Source organism: Cyclopterus lumpus, chromosome 25 (genome assembly GCF_009769545.1).
Source record: "Cyclopterus lumpus isolate fCycLum1 chromosome 25, fCycLum1.pri, whole genome shotgun sequence".
Lineage (NCBI taxonomy): Eukaryota > Metazoa > Chordata > Actinopteri > Perciformes > Cyclopteridae > Cyclopterus > Cyclopterus lumpus.
Window position 1 is genome coordinate 7,721,306 of NC_046990.1, and position 16,954 is coordinate 7,738,259.

A 16,954-nucleotide genomic window follows, 5' to 3' on the forward strand; every position below is an offset into this window, starting at 1 on the left:
ATTAATTAATGATTATTTTTATGTTTTTATGGAATGATTTTATTTGCCTTTTTATAATTGTATGTAGCTGTAAAGCACTTTGAATTGCCTTGAGTACCAATTGTGCTCTATAAATAAACTTGCCTTGCCTTACGCCAGTTACGTTATGTAACCAATTAAACGTTGACTCGTTTAAAAATATGAACTCTACATGAGTTATTTGACCCATTATACTTTCGTTCCTATGCTTCACACGTCATGCATCTAGAGGTTGAAGTCGTGTATCGTATTTCTGGGAAGTCCACATTGTGCATGTCATACACCTCTCTTTACAAATGCTACATTTGAGATTACATTACTTGTTGGGATGTTTTGCAACATTTATATTAAAGTAAAGCATATGCATTTGGCTGACTCGGGCTTTGTCTTGGACGAGTGCTCCAGCATCAGATCTCTTTTCCTATAAGCGTCCTTTGTACTGTAAATGTGTGGTAAATAAACATCTTGTGACTGAAGGATCAATATCTGTGTCGTCTCACCATTAACACTCATCAAGGAACATGTTGACACTTTCATAAAAAAAAAAAAAGTACACTTGTTGCATTGTACAGCTTTTACTAACTAGATGGATAGATATCGTTTACAGATGCAGATAAATAAAAGCTCGGCAACACAGAAAAATGGATGAAAGACAGATAAAAGCACAGTGAAAATATTCTAAAATATTGTGTCACCGAGAGCTCACATATAGCTGGAATGTTTTAGGGCTTCATTTAATTATGAAATGAAACATTACACGCTGGTCTTCTTAATTTGGGATACTTCATTCAGGTAGGAGATGAATAACTTGGTTCCCTCAATATAGTTGTACCTGGGACAAGAAGAAAATGGTTGATAAGTGAAATTCTTTTACAGGCAAAAATCAGAATGTTGGACTCACAGTGATAAAAGCAGATATGGAACAACATGCAAGTCTCATTTACATCATATTCTACAGACATCCACCATTATTCATAGCAATACCATCATAGTCCCTGTTCTGCTTTTGTTGTTTTTGCACGTCTACCTTTTAATTAGATCCATTTTATCCCTGCTTTCCTATCATATTGCTGTCATAATGGAGAATATTAGGTGATCGGATTATTTCATTTCATGTGGATGATTAAGAGAAGACGCGTGGGCCCTGGAGGTCCACATGCCTGCAGCTCACCTTCTGATAAAAATCCCACCGTCTCTCTTGCATCTTGTGCTCATATTTAACACTCCAACAGACCCAACAGATAAGATAAACTAACACAGGTTACATTTAAAACTTGCGGTTAAAAATGAAGAAGAACGAAAGGAAATACGTGTACAACCTGCTCATTTTCTCATTCTGTGAGTGCAGTCCGTCGTCAAAGCCTCCAATGGGCATCATGATGATGCTTTTCCCCGTCACATCCTGGAAGGTTCTGGCGATAGGAATGGTCCCACCCTCACGTATCAGATCAGGGTCCATGTCAAAAACTGGGGAAGGTAGGACATTTTGTATTGTGGTGGAATGAACATGATTCTACCACAAAACACTGAAACAAACTGTAGAGGCATATAACATGAAATATAATAGAGTCGTAAAAGAGAAGCACCATAAAACCCCCTTCATAAGAATTTGGTTTAAGGCCAGATAACCGTCTCGAGAAGGTTGTTTCAAAAACGGATGAACTAATCAAACCCTTGTTTTTAATACATCTTTAAGAAAGAAGGGGCTAGCAGGGTCCTGGCCAATAATCTCAGAAACTGAGACACTTCCAACTGACGTACCGCTGATGATCAAGTCCTCAGCCAGGCCAATATTCCCAGCATTCCCACCCTGCTGGTGCAGGCACAGCTCAGACGGACCGGCCATGAGACCAGAATGTCCTGCATGAGACTATGGTCTGGCTAGTTTGCTAAATAAATTGTAAAAAATGCTCCCCACTAAACTTCCGGTACAGTGCTAAAAGCTTTTCTCATGATTGTGATGCAGTGGCTTTAATGATGACGGGTGTGTTCCGTACCTCTCTTTACAGCAAGCTTCCCGGCCTCATAGAGAGGATGCTGCGTGTTAGCCAGCCAAGGCTTGGCCCCAATCACCATTGTGACTTTCAGCTTATTGGGACTCTTTCGCTTGGCAAACACTGAGTGAAGGTAATCCGTTACCTAAAGCATCGAACCAACGAGATAAGAGCAGAGATAGTTCATGACAAGAAAGTAATATAGCTTGTTCTGAAAAAAAAAAGCCATTTTGTTTTCAAAGCAGAGAATTCACTTCCGGTTTTACCTGTTTCTTGACCGTAGCGGGTTCCATGTTGGGAACTTGTCTAATGGAGAACTTAGCGGTAACCTTCGCAGGGATGACGGTCTTTGTGCCAGGGTCGGAGAAGGCCCCCTCGATGCCATGGATGGTGACGGTGGGGTAGCGCCACCTGTGGGCCAACAAGTCCACCTGCAGGAAACACAATGACCATGACATATCTTATTGTGTCCAGCTTGCCTTCAACGCAGATTATTTTTCGACCGTTTTCAAGATGAAAGTCTGACCTTATTGGTGTACATGAGCTGGCTGACCCCGATCTTGGTCTTGTAGTTGTCCAAGTCGAATTCGATGTCCTGATACATTCTCCATTCCTCATCAGAGAGGGGAGCCACGGCCTCCCTGATACCTGGAATCAGGATCTTACCACTGGGGCTGATCAGTGTGTCTAAGGGAAGTTACAAAAGAAGAATTTTGACCTGGTTTTAACCCTCATCCTACGTATAACATACAAGGACTACCGACTGGGAACTCCAAGAATAAACTACTGTAAGAAACAATAACCATCAAAATGTTAACTTATTTCATTCAGCATTGTTAATCATGTGATTAACTGCCCTCTGAGGAAAAGAGGTAAAAAAATAACCTTAAAGTATGACCATATACTTTCCTTATTCATGTCAGACACCTCTAAAGTGGACCATGCCATTCTTAACCTTGACGTTTGGTGACCGTCTCTTCCGTTGTAGGTTAATAACATAATTGTTTGTTTTGTTATCCTGCAATTCTGGTCTCACTTCTAAAGTGATTTACTATTTTGGATAAAAGGTTAAAAAATGTAAGTCAAATGTTTTGCCCTCCAGGTACCCGGTATATTGCCGAGGCTTGGTCCAGTGTCTTATCTTCTTGCGAGTGACTAAATAAAGGAATGTATGAGTGTGCACAACCTAAAAAAACACACTCACCAAGAATGCCTATAAGGTCAGTCATCGGTTCAATCACAGTGCCTCCGTAAATACCCGAATGTAAGTCCTGTTTAGGTCCTTTAACCTGCAATTGCACCACAAAAGAATTGAGTGACACACATGTGCCTAAAGAATTAGGAAACACTTATTTGAAACTAAACGTTCGCCGTTTTGATTTGTGTTTTATTGTGTGTGTGTGTGTGTGTGTGTGTGTGTGTGTGTGTGTGTGTGTGCGTGTGTGTGTTGTGCAATTTCAACCTCAGCAAAGAAGTAGCAGTTGCCCCTGGTGCCGTAGGTGAGGGCGGGCCGTCTGCTGAGCCAGCCGCAGTCTGAGATGATGATGTAATCCACGTCCGAGAAGAAGGTGTCTCTCTGCGCCAGGATCATGGCGTCCAGGCCGTTAGAGCCTGTCTCCTCCATGCCCTCGATGACAAACTTCACATTTACCGGCAGCTCCTGGTGGACGGACGGGACAGACAGTACTACTCCGTCACAAGCTGGTGGAGGAGAATCTTATCTGCAACCAGGCGGCAACCTCCGGTTCTGATGAGTGAAGCCAATGTGGAAATGTCTTAAAGCTGCATTCTCTATACTGACCATCAGGGGGCGACTCCTCTGGTTGTATAGAAGTCTATGCTTCATGTCTTAAAGCTGCATTCTCTATACTGACCATCAGGGGGTAACTCCTCTGGTTGTATAGAGGTCTACGCTTCATGTGTTAAAGCTGCATTCTCTCTACTGACCAATTACAGACTAATGCCTTCTTAACATACTTATAATGTGTTATAACTTAGCACAGTATAATTATAGATATTAGTCTAAATATCCCAAATAATTTATTATTATATTATTATTATTATATTTCCCATAGTGTATTTATTTTATTTTTTATTTTATTACTTAAAGCAAACAATGACCACTGAAGAGCAACTCATATTCACATTGTATTGCATTAAAACTGATTTGAATGCATTATGAAAATATTATGGGAACATTAAAACATTATGGAACGCTGCAAAAAAAAGGTTGGCGAGTGAGCAGCAATTATGAGGCGTTGATACTTGACCTTAAAGTAATTTATGTGTTATGATCACTGTCATAATGCATTATGGATATCCTTCCGTGATTCTATAGTTATGCGTTGCTGTCAGCAGATTTAACGCATTATGAAGATGTAGGCGTTGTAGAAAGTATTATCGCTCTTGCTGTCTGTCGTACAGTGAACTTTCTCTCACCATACTGAGGGCCTGGTACGCCCCCACAGCATGGATCCAGGCTAAAACTGGGGCCTTGTTGTCTGACGCTCCTCTTCCATACAGGTTACCTGCAGGCACAAGAATCATCAGAGAAATATGGGTGTGCTATAAGACGTATGGGTGTGCTATAAGACGTATGGGTGTGCTATAAGACGTATGGGTGTGCTATAAGACGTATGGGTGTGCTATAAGACGTATGGGTGTGCTATAAGACGTATGGGTGTGCTATAAGACGTATGGGTGTGCTATAAGACGTATGGGTGTGTTATAAGACGTATGGGTGTGCTATAAGACGTATGGGTGTGCTATAAGACGTATGGGTGTGCTATAAGACGTATGGGTGTGCTTTAAGACGTATGGGTGTGTTATAAGACGTATGGGTGTGTTATAAGACGTATGGGTGTGCTATAAGACGTATGGGTGTGTTATAAGACGTATGGGTGTGCTATAAGACGTATGGGTGTGTTATAAGACGTATGGGTGTGCTATAAGACGTATGGGTGTGCTATAAGACGTATGGGTGTGCTATAAGACGTATGGGTGTGCTATAAGATATATGGGTGTACTATAAGACGTATGGGTGTACTATAAGACGTATGGGTGTGTTATAAGACGTATGGGTGTGCTATAAGACGTATGGGTGTGTTATAAGACGTATGGGTGTGCTATAAGACGTATGGGTGTGTTATAAGACGTATGGGTGTGCTATAAGACGTATGGGTGTGCTATAAGACGTATGGGTGTGCTATAAGACGTATGGGTGTGCTATAAGATATATGGGTGTACTATAAGACGTATGGGTGTACTATAAGACGTATGGGTGTGTTATAAGACGTATGGGTGTGCTATAAGACGTATGAGTGTGTTATAAGACGTATGGGTGTGCTATAAGACGTATGGGTGTGTTATAAGACGTATGGGTGTGCTATAAGACGTATGGGTGTGTTATAAGACGTATGGGTGTGCTATAAGACGTATGGGTGTGCTATAAGACGTATGGGTGTGCTATAAGACGTATGGGTGTGCTATAAGACGTATGGGTGTGCTTTAAGACGTATGGGTGTGTTATAAGACGTATGGGTGTGCTTTAAGACGTATGGGTGTGCTATAAGACGTATGGGTGTGTTATAAGACGTATGGGTGTGCTATAAGACGTATGGGTGTGCTATAAGACGTATGGGTGTGCTATAAGACGTATGGGTGTGCTATAAGACGTATGGGTGTACTATAAGACGTATGGGTGTGCTATAAGACGTATGGGTGTGCTATAAGATATATAGGTGTACTATAAGACGTATGGGTGTACTATAAGACGTATGGGTGTGCTATAAGACGTATGGGTGTGCTATAAGACGTATGGGTGTGCTATAAGACGTATGGGTGTGTTATAAGACGTATGGGTGTACTATAAGACGTATGGGTGTACTATAAGACGTATGGGTGTACTATAAGACGTATGGGTGTGCTATAAGACGTATGGGTGTGTTATAAGACGTATGGGTGTGTTATAAGACGGGTACTCATGTGAAGGGAAGTACTAAATGTGACACCAAGCAGAGAAACTGACGACTGCTTATATACACACACACACATATATATATATATATATATATATATATATATATATATATATATATATATATATATATATATATATATATATAGAGAGAGAGAGAGAGAGAGAGAGAGAGAGAGAGAGAGAGATACATACACAGACATATATGTATACATATATACATACATACATACACACACATATATACATACATACACACACATACATACATACACACACATATATACGTATATATACAGTACATACATACATAGATACATACATACATATACATACATACACACATATATATACATATATATATACATACATACACATACACGTGTATATATACATACATATACACGTATATATATATATACATACATACACATACACGTATATTTATATACATACATACATACACATACACGTATATATATATACATACATACATACATACATACATACATACACATACACGTATATACATACATACATACATACATACATACACACACATATACATATACAATCGAAATGTTTGTAAGTGTTTTGTTGCGTGGTTGATTTCTCCTGTTTAGTTGTGGTTGTAAGACACTGTTTGCTTACACATTTGACCAAAATCTGACATTAAAGTGATATTTAAACTTATCCAATCCATCCGCTTGTTCGATTCGAAAGTGACACGATGACAACACGACAACCATCAGCTTGACAACCGGGGGAAACTCTATTCAGTGCTGACGAAAAGGAAGGTTGCTTGTGTCTGCATTGGTTTTGATGGCAATAGTGGCACAGAAGCCGTCATAGTCCTCTTCAGTAGAGGACTCTTGCAGGTAAATAAATGCCAGTAGATGAGTATGCCTCTAAATATTCAGGACTTTTATGACGCTATGCTATGACCTCTGTGGGTGTGTCCAATGTTTGGCTGCACAGCATGAGTTGGTCATGGTGTGCTGAGGAGCTGAATTAAAGGGCGTTACCATTGATGTCGGTCAGGTTGTAGGGATCCGTCACCCAGCCATCCTCAAGCTTCGCCGGCTGGACGTCCACATGGCCGTAGACGCACACCGTGTGTTTGCTTGGATCGCTGCCAAACAGAGCTGTCACCACTTTAGGCAACGCTAACTTTTGCCCATCAGGAAGCTGCGGACATTTAAAGGCGAGTTAGCATCAGCACGAACTGCTGCAGTACCCCTCAATCATTGGGATTTTTCAACAGCTGTATACCACCTGACCAGTACTCAAAATTGACACTCTGCACAATCTCCATCTCTGTGTTTAGTTCTCAAATATCTTTGGATTCTCTGAATTAAGGAGATACCTCTAAACCTCAAGAGAAGCTATTTGTGAGCCTCATTTCATGGAAGCAAAAATGTTTCGTATTATCCAGTTTTATTTTTGGTTTGTGCGCGTGACATTGGAAGAGACCCGTGCCTTTAAGTATTTACTGTACTATCATCAGTTAGTCGACTTTGCGTTCGTTGGCACGCTTAAAGTACATAAGATGCTGCATAAGATGCTGCATGGCTGAAGAGACAATCAGGTCATTCTACCTGTTGGATTAAACAAGCAGTAAAGAATGTGGTGGAATAGGAATATAAAGTAGCATGAAATCTAAATAATACAGTGCAAGTACTTCAAAATTGTACTTAGGTTCAGTACTTGAGTAAATGTACTTAGTTTGATTTTCTAAGATATCTAGTTAATTCACCTTTTCTCTGAATTACGGAGATAATTTGTTTATAATCTTGTTGATTCGGTAAAATGGGGCAATATTTCTTTCCTGAAGTGCGTTAGGCTTCCATACAGGGAAGTGCTGCTGCTTTCCAAAAGAAACACGTTGGTCTAATTTGATCTCCAAGGGTCATCAGCTACCGTTCCTACTCTTCACTCAGACCATCTAGTGCAGGAACAATGAGGCTGTGTTGGTCCTGGTTAGTGGCTGGAAGCTGAGGATGTAGACCCCCCCCACCCCCTCGAACCTCAAACATCATAAAATGTGTAATGAGTTCGGAAAGCAGCTTTCATGTGTGTCCGTCAGTAATGAGCAGGTGGAATGTTACCAGCTGGTTTGCCCTCCCCGATGAGCCAAGCTCGCTGTTTGAAACGCGGACTGTTTACGAACCAATTACATTGCAAAGCTCTAATATCTCACGAAGGCGCCGAGTCGGCCGTGACACTGACTTCTTGCTCTCCGATGTCCACCAGCTCAACTGTCCCTCCCATGAGCCTCAGCTTCTGAGCCACCACCTCCATCATGCGGTGCAGGTCTGGTCTCTTCACGACGTTGCTGGAGTCGCTTTCGATTGCAACCCAGTCCCGCAGAGCCTGAAGCACACACATGCAGGCACAAGCGTCCAAAATATCATCCATCTTGTGAAATACACTTCGGTAGTGTTGCACACTACGAATCCAATGACTAAGATGTTCTTGATACAGTTTCAATCAAGCAATCTAAGATAAGTAAAGCGTAACAGTATGTGCCCTTTGTGAAAAAAAGGTTTTCCATCAATTCCACAAAAATGACAGAAAAGTTCTCATGTTGGAAATGAAAAGCCCTTAAACCTTTTTCTACACCTACTAAAATCATATAGTTCAATTTACTCATTAATGTTGCTTAATTAGGCCGTACAATACGCTCTAAAAGTCCCGTCAGTTCTATTTGTGGACCAGTGTCGACTAACAAACCCTGTGGTGTGAATTCGACATCTGGACTCTGAAGGTTCAGGGCATAAGGAGGAAGAAGCATTATATTGTACCTCCACGTATTCCTCTTGATGGCTGTCGATGTACTGCGCAAGCTCCGTATACTGGAAGGCATGCACAGTGGATATGACCAGCAGTATGGAGGGCAGAACTGGAAGATTCATCTGTTGGGAAAGTATTGACAGAACAGGTGTCTGTATTATATCATCAGAGTATCTATGACAACAGAATACCCCCCCCCCCCCCCCCCCCCCAGTACAGTAAACACCTCCAGAGCTGTAGAAACATGAAGGTCATGAGTCCAGATCCCCCAGATGCAAACCTAACCCCCGAAGATAAGAGACCAAACATTTGATCTCCAAATGTCACCAAACATTTGATCTCCCTACTCGACATTATTAGAGCTGCAACTAACCATTTAATTTAATTTAATTTATTTCCAAATATTCTTTGGGTTTAATTGTTTAGAAAATGTTTAAAATAACAAAATCACAATTTCTCAGAGTTTCATATTTACGTCTTCAAATGTCTAAGACCCAAAGATATTCAGTTTACAAGGGCATATAATGTATCTTGTTTTCTTTAAAACTGTCAGATTTAGGAAAATCTTTTGAATTTGAATCATCAAATATTTTCAAGTACCTGGATGGCCTTGTGTCTTACCTTGTCTCTGCTGGAGGTGAGTGTGTGTGACAGCCTCCTACTGCATGCAGACTGTAGCCCCGTGTCCACGCCTGCACATTTATATACCCTCCCGGAGGTCACACAGTCAAACATTTCCTGACGCCGTGCCAAGACGGCTGACAGATTAATTTTAGTTTTCCGCTGACAGGCACAAGAATTACACTCAATCTATTGATCTCGCTCCAAGAATGCACAGTGGGGTTCAGCGGGGACAAAAGCAGCGCGGTGAAATGAACAAATTCCTGTTGTTTGTGTTTTGGAATCTCCAAGCAACCCCCCCTCCCATGGTGCTGCACTTAAGGTTGAGCTACTTGAGCATTCCTAAAGTATCCTAATCCCATCACCTCTTCATGTTCATTGGATAAATTGCCCTTGGTAAAAACTAAAAGCTTCTCTTTCCGTGTGAGACAGGACTAGAGCCTAGATGTGTCACAGTCTCGTGAAAATAAAAATAAAAGGGGGTTTAAAAACCTAAAGTTGGCGACTGGGTCTTTAAACCTGTGTGCATGTTTGCTTTGTTTGAGTGCGCCTGTGTCCAGTATTCCAATTTCAAACGCAGCCATGCTAACGTAGCTCATCACGTAGCGGTTATTTTTCTCGTCTTGACAATCTAACTGCCGACAACGCATTAGTTTGGAAGGACTTTGTTTTGTTAAAATATGTTAAATTGTATTTGTTGTTCAAAAGATAAATAATAAGTGCTAACGTCTGTCACTGGTTGCCACGTTAAATATTTCTCTCAGTGTTTTGTTTCTGATTGGATATTATCAATGTGTCTTTACTAACATGGACCACAGTCCTTCATAGTATTACCTTTAATTAGTACCTTTCTACTAGATGTATAGTATTATATTATATAGTATTACTTTATTAACATAAACAACCTGGTTTATAGTATTACTTTATTAATAACATAAACAACCTGGTTCATAGTAATACTTCATTAATAACATAAAACAACCTGGTTCATAGTATTACTTTATCTACTTTATATGTTATTTCGGGTGAAAGGCTTACAATTATTTATTTATTTATTTATTTATAAAAGCTAATAAAAAAAGAATCACTCTTATGATAATAAACTGTGATACCATTTGAACCTGGAAGGAGCTTTCCTTCCAGGTTCAAATGGTATCACATCGTTGTTAGATAGCAATTCATATATTAAATACAATTATATAGCTAGTATTTGTTTATTCTCGTCCCAATCATTTTATTGTGAAAGTGTGTTTGCCGGAAATATAGCGGTTTATTTTGGTAGCACGGCGCCATGAGCTTGAAATGACGCTGCCGGTTTCCGACGTGAAGAAAACAACCGAAGCAGGCCTCTCCTGAGTCCACAGCGTCCACGTCCTGAGACGGACACGGGGCCGTGTGGCCGGAGAGAGGCAACACAGACACGGGGCCGTGTGCCCGGAGAGAGGCAACACAGACACGGGGCCGTGTGGCCGGAGAGAGGCAACACAGACACGGGGCCGTGTGGCCGGAGAGAGGCAACACAGACACGGGGCCGTGTGGCCGGAGAGAGGCAACACAGACACCTTAAAGTAGGTGGAGCGCGTTGTTATCCAACGGGGGTCTCACCGGGAGTGGACCTCGCAGGCCACGGTCCATTCAAAACATCCGCTTTTGACGAGAAGGGGACGTTTACACACATATATATATATATATATATATATATATATATATATATATATATATATATATATATATATATATATATATATATATATATATATATATATTATTTGTGTGTGTATACACACATATGGAACACATTCATCAGTAAATATTAAGATATTTCTCCTTCATGTTAGTGTAGTTCTGAAATAGAAGCAGTGTTGCAGGCTGTATGGGTTTAGTCACACGTGTCTTTGTTAGTGTTTAGTTGCTTTAGTGGATCATTTGTTCGTTCAATCACTTCATAGTCTTCATTATGACGAACTTAACTTGCAGTACCTGACACTTTTACACACTGTGTGTGTCGCAGTCATGCTGACCTGTGAAATCTGCGGTGAGGACATCATGTTGGAGGAGGACATGAGGACACATCTCCTTCTCAGCCACCTGGAAGGTGGCATGCGCTGCCCCCTCTGCTCCCTGTCTGGTGTGTCCTACGACCAACTCTGCTTCCACATCAGCGCCGCCCACCCAGAGAAGCGGCCCGGCGGGAAGGATCCGGCCCGCTTCACCTCCACTTTGGGCTGTTTAGCCAGAACGGACGCCGGCCTCACCGAGCGCAAACGGCCCCAAACGCCTCGGTCCTGTCAGGCTGATGAAGCAGCACCCGCCGGTGCCTCTCCGTTCACCAGAGACGCAGCGCGGCCTCAACGGAATAGTAGACCAGGCAGTGGAGGTTCATCCACTGGGGAGGCTGCACCCGTCACTTCGACTTTGACATCACGGAGCCCTAAAACCAGACAGGACTCTGTCGGACACTGTGATGAGGACAACGATGGGGTTAAAGCCGAGCGCACCGGAGCCAAACAGAAGCGTCTGTTTTCCCCGGGTAGGCGGTGATTGAACTTTTTCAAACTTTATTTCAAAGTCGCCGCTGTCTTGAATTGTCCTGTATTTGTTCCAGAGAAGCGGTTCCCGTGCCCCATGTGTGCTCTGGCCTGCAGCAGCTGGTTCATCCTGCAGGAGCACGTGGAGTTGCATCTACAGGAGCAGCGAGCAGCCGAAGGTACTCCCAGATGTGACCCTTGCTGCCACGTATGGACCATTCCCTTCCCCTCTCTCACCGATGGCTATTTGCTATATATCCCCCTAAAAAGGTCAACCCATCTTCATCATGCAAAAAGACAAGTCAACTGCAATCGCTAACAAAATAATATCTTTCTTCAACATAAACTATAAACAAACTCTAAAACGATTCAATTAAGTGAATACTTTCTTATTTTCTTTGGTATTTCTGTCATACGTTTGTCATATGTTGAAGACGAGCTCTCTAAGACCAAAGCCAACGATGGAAGAGCACTAAACAAAGCCTTTTATTGAACAAAGATTGAAATAGTTTACCAAATGGAACACAAATGGGAATTCTAATAAAGGATGCTGGCAGGAAAACCCACTGCCAGGTCAACTCGGGTCATGTTAAAATAAACTTTTGACAGAGCACAAGGTGCGCCAGTGGAAAGGAAGTGCAATGGAAGAATTGAACATGATGTTCCTTTCTTCATGACTTTGTTTGTTTGTTTGTTTGTTTGTTCAGGGTCAACACTGGAGGCGTGTTCCTCGTCAGCCAGCATCCTCTCAGGTGTGTCTCCTCTGATTTGTGTTTGTAGCTCTCATGGCACAGTATTTTTAGTTAGAAACAAGATTGGCTGATCTCCTCCGAACCACACATGCAGCATTAACAGCGGCCCTTTCAATCGAGTAAATTCAGTATTTAGGTTTCAGCTTAGTAATCTTAGTAACTGTACGGTAGAATTGCAGAAGCATGAAACGTTGATGCTGTGTCTGTTGTAAGGTGCTTTTACACCGATGTTTCACAGACCAGACCAGAGGACATCTGTCTGTTTGTCAACCCTCATATGAAACGTGTTTAAAACCTGCGTCTGTGTTTTAGGAGAGAAGAGATTTGAGTGCCCTCTGTGCGCCGTCGTCTGCAGGGACAGCTTTTCTCTGCAGGAACACGTGGAACTGCATTTAGACCACGGAGCTGCTGTGAGCTCTGCAGGTGAGCACATGTTCACCCCACTTGCTGCAGAGGTCACTCGGGTTATGTGTCCGTCCGACCGGATGCACACTCCTACTACCCGTCTAAGCCTTTGGTTTCACGTGTGCGTCTGCAGAGAGCCCCGGCTCTGACCTGAAGCTGGCCAGGAGGCTTCAGCAGGAGCAGGAGGAGGAGCAGAGGAGGAGGCTGGAGGAGGCCCAGCAGGAGAGGGAAGAGTTCAAGAAGCTGCAGGTCTGGACTCTCCACGAGAGCACACCTACTAGACCGTTAAGACAGTGATGTTGTTGCATTTCCATTAATTTGAGGGTGTATTTTTCAAGTATGTAAAATAATGAGAACTACTAACTAAATACTCTCAGCAGACATCCAACCCAATAGTAAATAACAGTACATGCATACAGTATAGCCACCTCACCTGTGTGACATGTCCTTTGTGCAGAGGCAGTTTGGTCTGGACGGCCGCGGGGGCTACAGCAGACAGATGGAGAGGACCATGGAAAGGGCTGTGGCCCGGGGTCTTATGGCCCCTGCAGAGTTCCACTGTCAGAGGGCCGAGATGAGGGAGTCTCTGGCCTCAGGGGTGGATGACGGCAGAACCAGAACTCAAGGTATGTTTGTTCGCTTCTTTAACCAAACTCCTGCAAAAGCACACACAGACGAAACCTGTAGGTTTCGGCCTTTCATCTGTTCCAGTACCAACAGATACTCTCAACCACTTCTTCTTCTCCAGGCATAATCAAATCCTGAAATTGTTGAATTAATTGCTGAAAAGGGACTGGTAATGTCAATTAATAAGTCAGGACTGGTGTACATGCTCCGGCCCATTTTTCTCAGATTCCCAGCATTTGTCAACTCCCCTTTTCAGTCCTAACCCTGTTTGTAAAAACCTTCCCACAGACTACAGACCAAAATTAGCACTCTGGCACATTTACATTGAAGTTGAAACTTAAACGTTCATTAATGGCCAACAAATACATAAAATCATCAAGTATCAAAGTATATCAACTATTGGTGTCACCATGGTATAGGAGAGTAGAAGGAGAAGTTTTGGTTGAATTTGGAAAAGGAAAAGAAAAAGACCCCCTTCCATTTAAGACCTGCTTCCACGATAATTCATTGATACTTAATTCAGCTGTGAGCACCTTTTTGATGCATGTTGATCAGTGAGATGTGATGCTTCTGGTGTGGCTGGGTGTCAGAACCAGTGCTGAACTTGCTTCCTCTTTGTCTAGGTGTGGTCCGAGCGTTGTATGAATATTACCAGACGGAGTGCAAAGACTCTGTCCACGTGTGGCTGAGTGCTGACACCGACCACTACTGCTCCTCAGCGGGGGATAAAGGCTGGGGCTGTGGCTACAGAAACCTACAGATGCTCCTCTCCTCTCTGCACACAATAGATGCATACGCTCCCCTCCTACAAGGTGCACAATCCCACTGCATAATATCTGACCTGAAACCTGCTGTTTTCTTCTGAATTGCTTTCTAGAAACGGATAACCATTTAAAGACAAACTCCCTTTTATTTTCCCCTGGGTAGGCGGTCGTGGTACACGTATGATGAAGCGCTTCACATTCATTCATTTTGGGGCGTGTCTACAGCCTCGCTGTTTACTCAAAGCACATCACGTCTTGTCCATGTTCTGCATTCTGATCCGGGTGCACTATCGTAGTTGAGATTAGTATCGGTCCTTCTGTACGCTGGTTGGCAAGTGGGTGCAAAACAACAGCAAGTGTCACTGTAGCCGTCCTGGACATCACCTGCTGTAGGCCAGCTCACCATGTATAATAATAATAATAATAACAATGTAATGGCAGATAAGCTGAAGAATGAATGAACCAGTAACAACGTTCTACCCGTTCCCATGTCAGGTCTTTCCATTTACGTGACGCTCTCTTTCTCCTCCAGAGAAGGCAGTGCCTAGCATCCCTCGGGTGCAGAGTATGATCGAGGAGGCCTGGCGAGCAGGGCTGGATCCGCACGGCGCGTCCCACTTCAACCAGCGGCTGCAGGGAACACCAGCCTGGATCGGAGCCACCGAGATCTACACCCTCCTCACCTCTCTGGGAATCGGGTGAGCACCTCCCAGGATGCGTCATGTCACATTAAGGGGAGGGTATTCTGATCACTATTCCACTGCAAACCGCCTCAGTGCGTACCGAAGGTCACGGCCCCCCAAAACCGGACAATCTCCTCCTGCCCCCGACTGACTTGAGTCTATCCATGAAAACCACAAACGGAAGCTGTGACCGGGGGACAGAGCTGGCAGAGCCCAACACCCATTGAGAGTGTGTTTGACTTCCTGCCGGTGATCCAGACCCAGCTGGTTATATAAGGACCAGGTGGGTCGTAGCAACGGCCCCGGTAGACTCCTGCAAACTCTGCAGTAAAATAACTTCAGTTTTGTCTGAGTTTAACATCAGGACGTTGCAGGTCATCCATGTTTTTAAGACATGCTTGAAGTTTAGCGAGCTGGTTGGTCTCTTCAATGAAAAGTTTACCATGTCTGTTCAGCAGTCTCCCCTGAACGCCCTGACGTTCTTTAATGCTTCCAAGGCCGCCAGATACTCTCCGGCGAGTTTAGTGACTTAAAATCTTCATGAAGCTATGCAATGTAACACGAAGGCTTGTACTGTATGTTTTCAGTGCCCGCATCATTGACTTTCACAAGCCGACAGGCCCAGGTGACACCCACCCCCGGCTGTTTGAGTGGGTGAAGCAGTACTTCCAGTCCGGCGGGAGCAGCAGGCTGCCCCCTCGACTCATCCACACTTGCCTGCCCCCGCTTTACCTGCAGCACCAAGGTACACCGCAGCACCACCGGCTATATTCCTTCATCGCACACTATATAGCTGTACGGGGATTGGTGACGTCTTAATACATTTTGCATGCACGTACTTCTCCGCAGGTCACAGCCGCTCCATAGTGGGCTTGGAGCAGAAGAGGAACGGGAGCCTGTGCCTCCTGCTCCTGGATCCTGCCACCTCGCCGTCAGACGCCAGGAAGTTGCTGAGCAGGGACACCGTCTCAATGGCCGCCCGCCAAGTCAGGAGGTTCCCCGGCAGCCTCAAGCACAAACAGTACCAGGTGGTGGCAGTGCACGGCGTGATGTCTGCTGAGGAGAGACGGGTGAGTGTGTGTGTGTGTGTGTGTGTGTGAGTGACGTGATCAGATTAGCTGACAATCCAGTTTAGGTTGAGAACTAAAACGTCAAAAGAAAAACCTGGTTTGCTCGTTGGCCTCGTCTGGTTGTCTGGAGATCTTTACGGTCCTGAATAAAATGTTGTCAATCCGTACATCGACATGCTGTGCGTGCTTTGTTTCCCCAGATTAGCGCGTTGAACTCCAGGACGTTGTGTGCCGAGCGGATCCCGTGAAGCTCCATCTCGTTTGTTTTTACTGTGAAGATGCATTAGATTTCTGAACTATTTAACGTAGTCATTCGCTAATAAATGATATAATGTACACTTTTTCATATCGATTTTAAATAAACTGTGCTACTCCGTGCGGTCCCCGTTATTTACAGTGAACGCTTGTGAGGAAATGGAGCAGAACTCACCTGGCTGTTCTTAAAAGAACCGACACGAAAACATGCAGAGTCATACTGAGAATCTCACAAATGTTGATTGCATATGTGATTCCCCTGTTATTGGGTGAGTCACCTACATCTTGTTTGTAGATGTCACAGGAGAATGCGAGTGTTTTAGAGGACCGGCTGCTTCCTCTGAATAAAAAAACACCTCCATAACATCATTAAAAAAAAATTGCAATACAAAGAAAAACCAGAACATGAGCCTTCAGGGTAAAGGGTGCATAGCAGGAATACCAGGGTGAAGCACCCAGAATGTTGCT

General features: G+C 43.4%; 2 protein-coding genes across 2 annotated transcripts; one reads left to right on the top strand and one right to left on the bottom strand.

Annotated features, from left to right (window-relative positions):
• Positions 1-579: 579 nt before the first annotated feature.
• zgc:114181 (uncharacterized protein LOC619255 homolog) lies at positions 580-8,943 on the bottom strand. The gene is made up of 11 exons (XM_034528890.1): positions 8,793-8,943; positions 8,218-8,361; positions 7,014-7,176; positions 4,452-4,540; positions 3,475-3,672; positions 3,217-3,301; positions 2,539-2,699; positions 2,279-2,443; positions 2,016-2,157; positions 1,338-1,485; positions 580-850 (listed from the first exon to the last, which is right to left on the bottom strand). Exons 1-11 carry the CDS (start codon positions 8,901-8,903, stop codon positions 772-774), a joined length of 1,485 nt encoding a protein of 494 aa, XP_034384781.1. The 5' UTR covers positions 8,904-8,943; the 3' UTR covers positions 580-771.
• Positions 8,944-10,695: 1,752 nt separating this feature from the next.
• zufsp (zinc finger containing ubiquitin peptidase 1) lies at positions 10,696-16,605 on the top strand. Its single transcript, XM_034529125.1, has 12 exons — positions 10,696-10,970; positions 11,414-11,932; positions 12,008-12,109; positions 12,638-12,682; positions 12,995-13,105; positions 13,221-13,336; positions 13,545-13,713; positions 14,338-14,526; positions 15,011-15,176; positions 15,749-15,906; positions 16,011-16,231; positions 16,432-16,605. Exons 2-12 carry the CDS (start codon positions 11,416-11,418, stop codon positions 16,477-16,479), a joined length of 1,842 nt encoding a protein of 613 aa, XP_034385016.1. The 5' UTR covers positions 10,696-10,970; positions 11,414-11,415; the 3' UTR covers positions 16,480-16,605.
• The last annotated feature ends 349 nt before the right edge of the window (positions 16,606-16,954 follow it).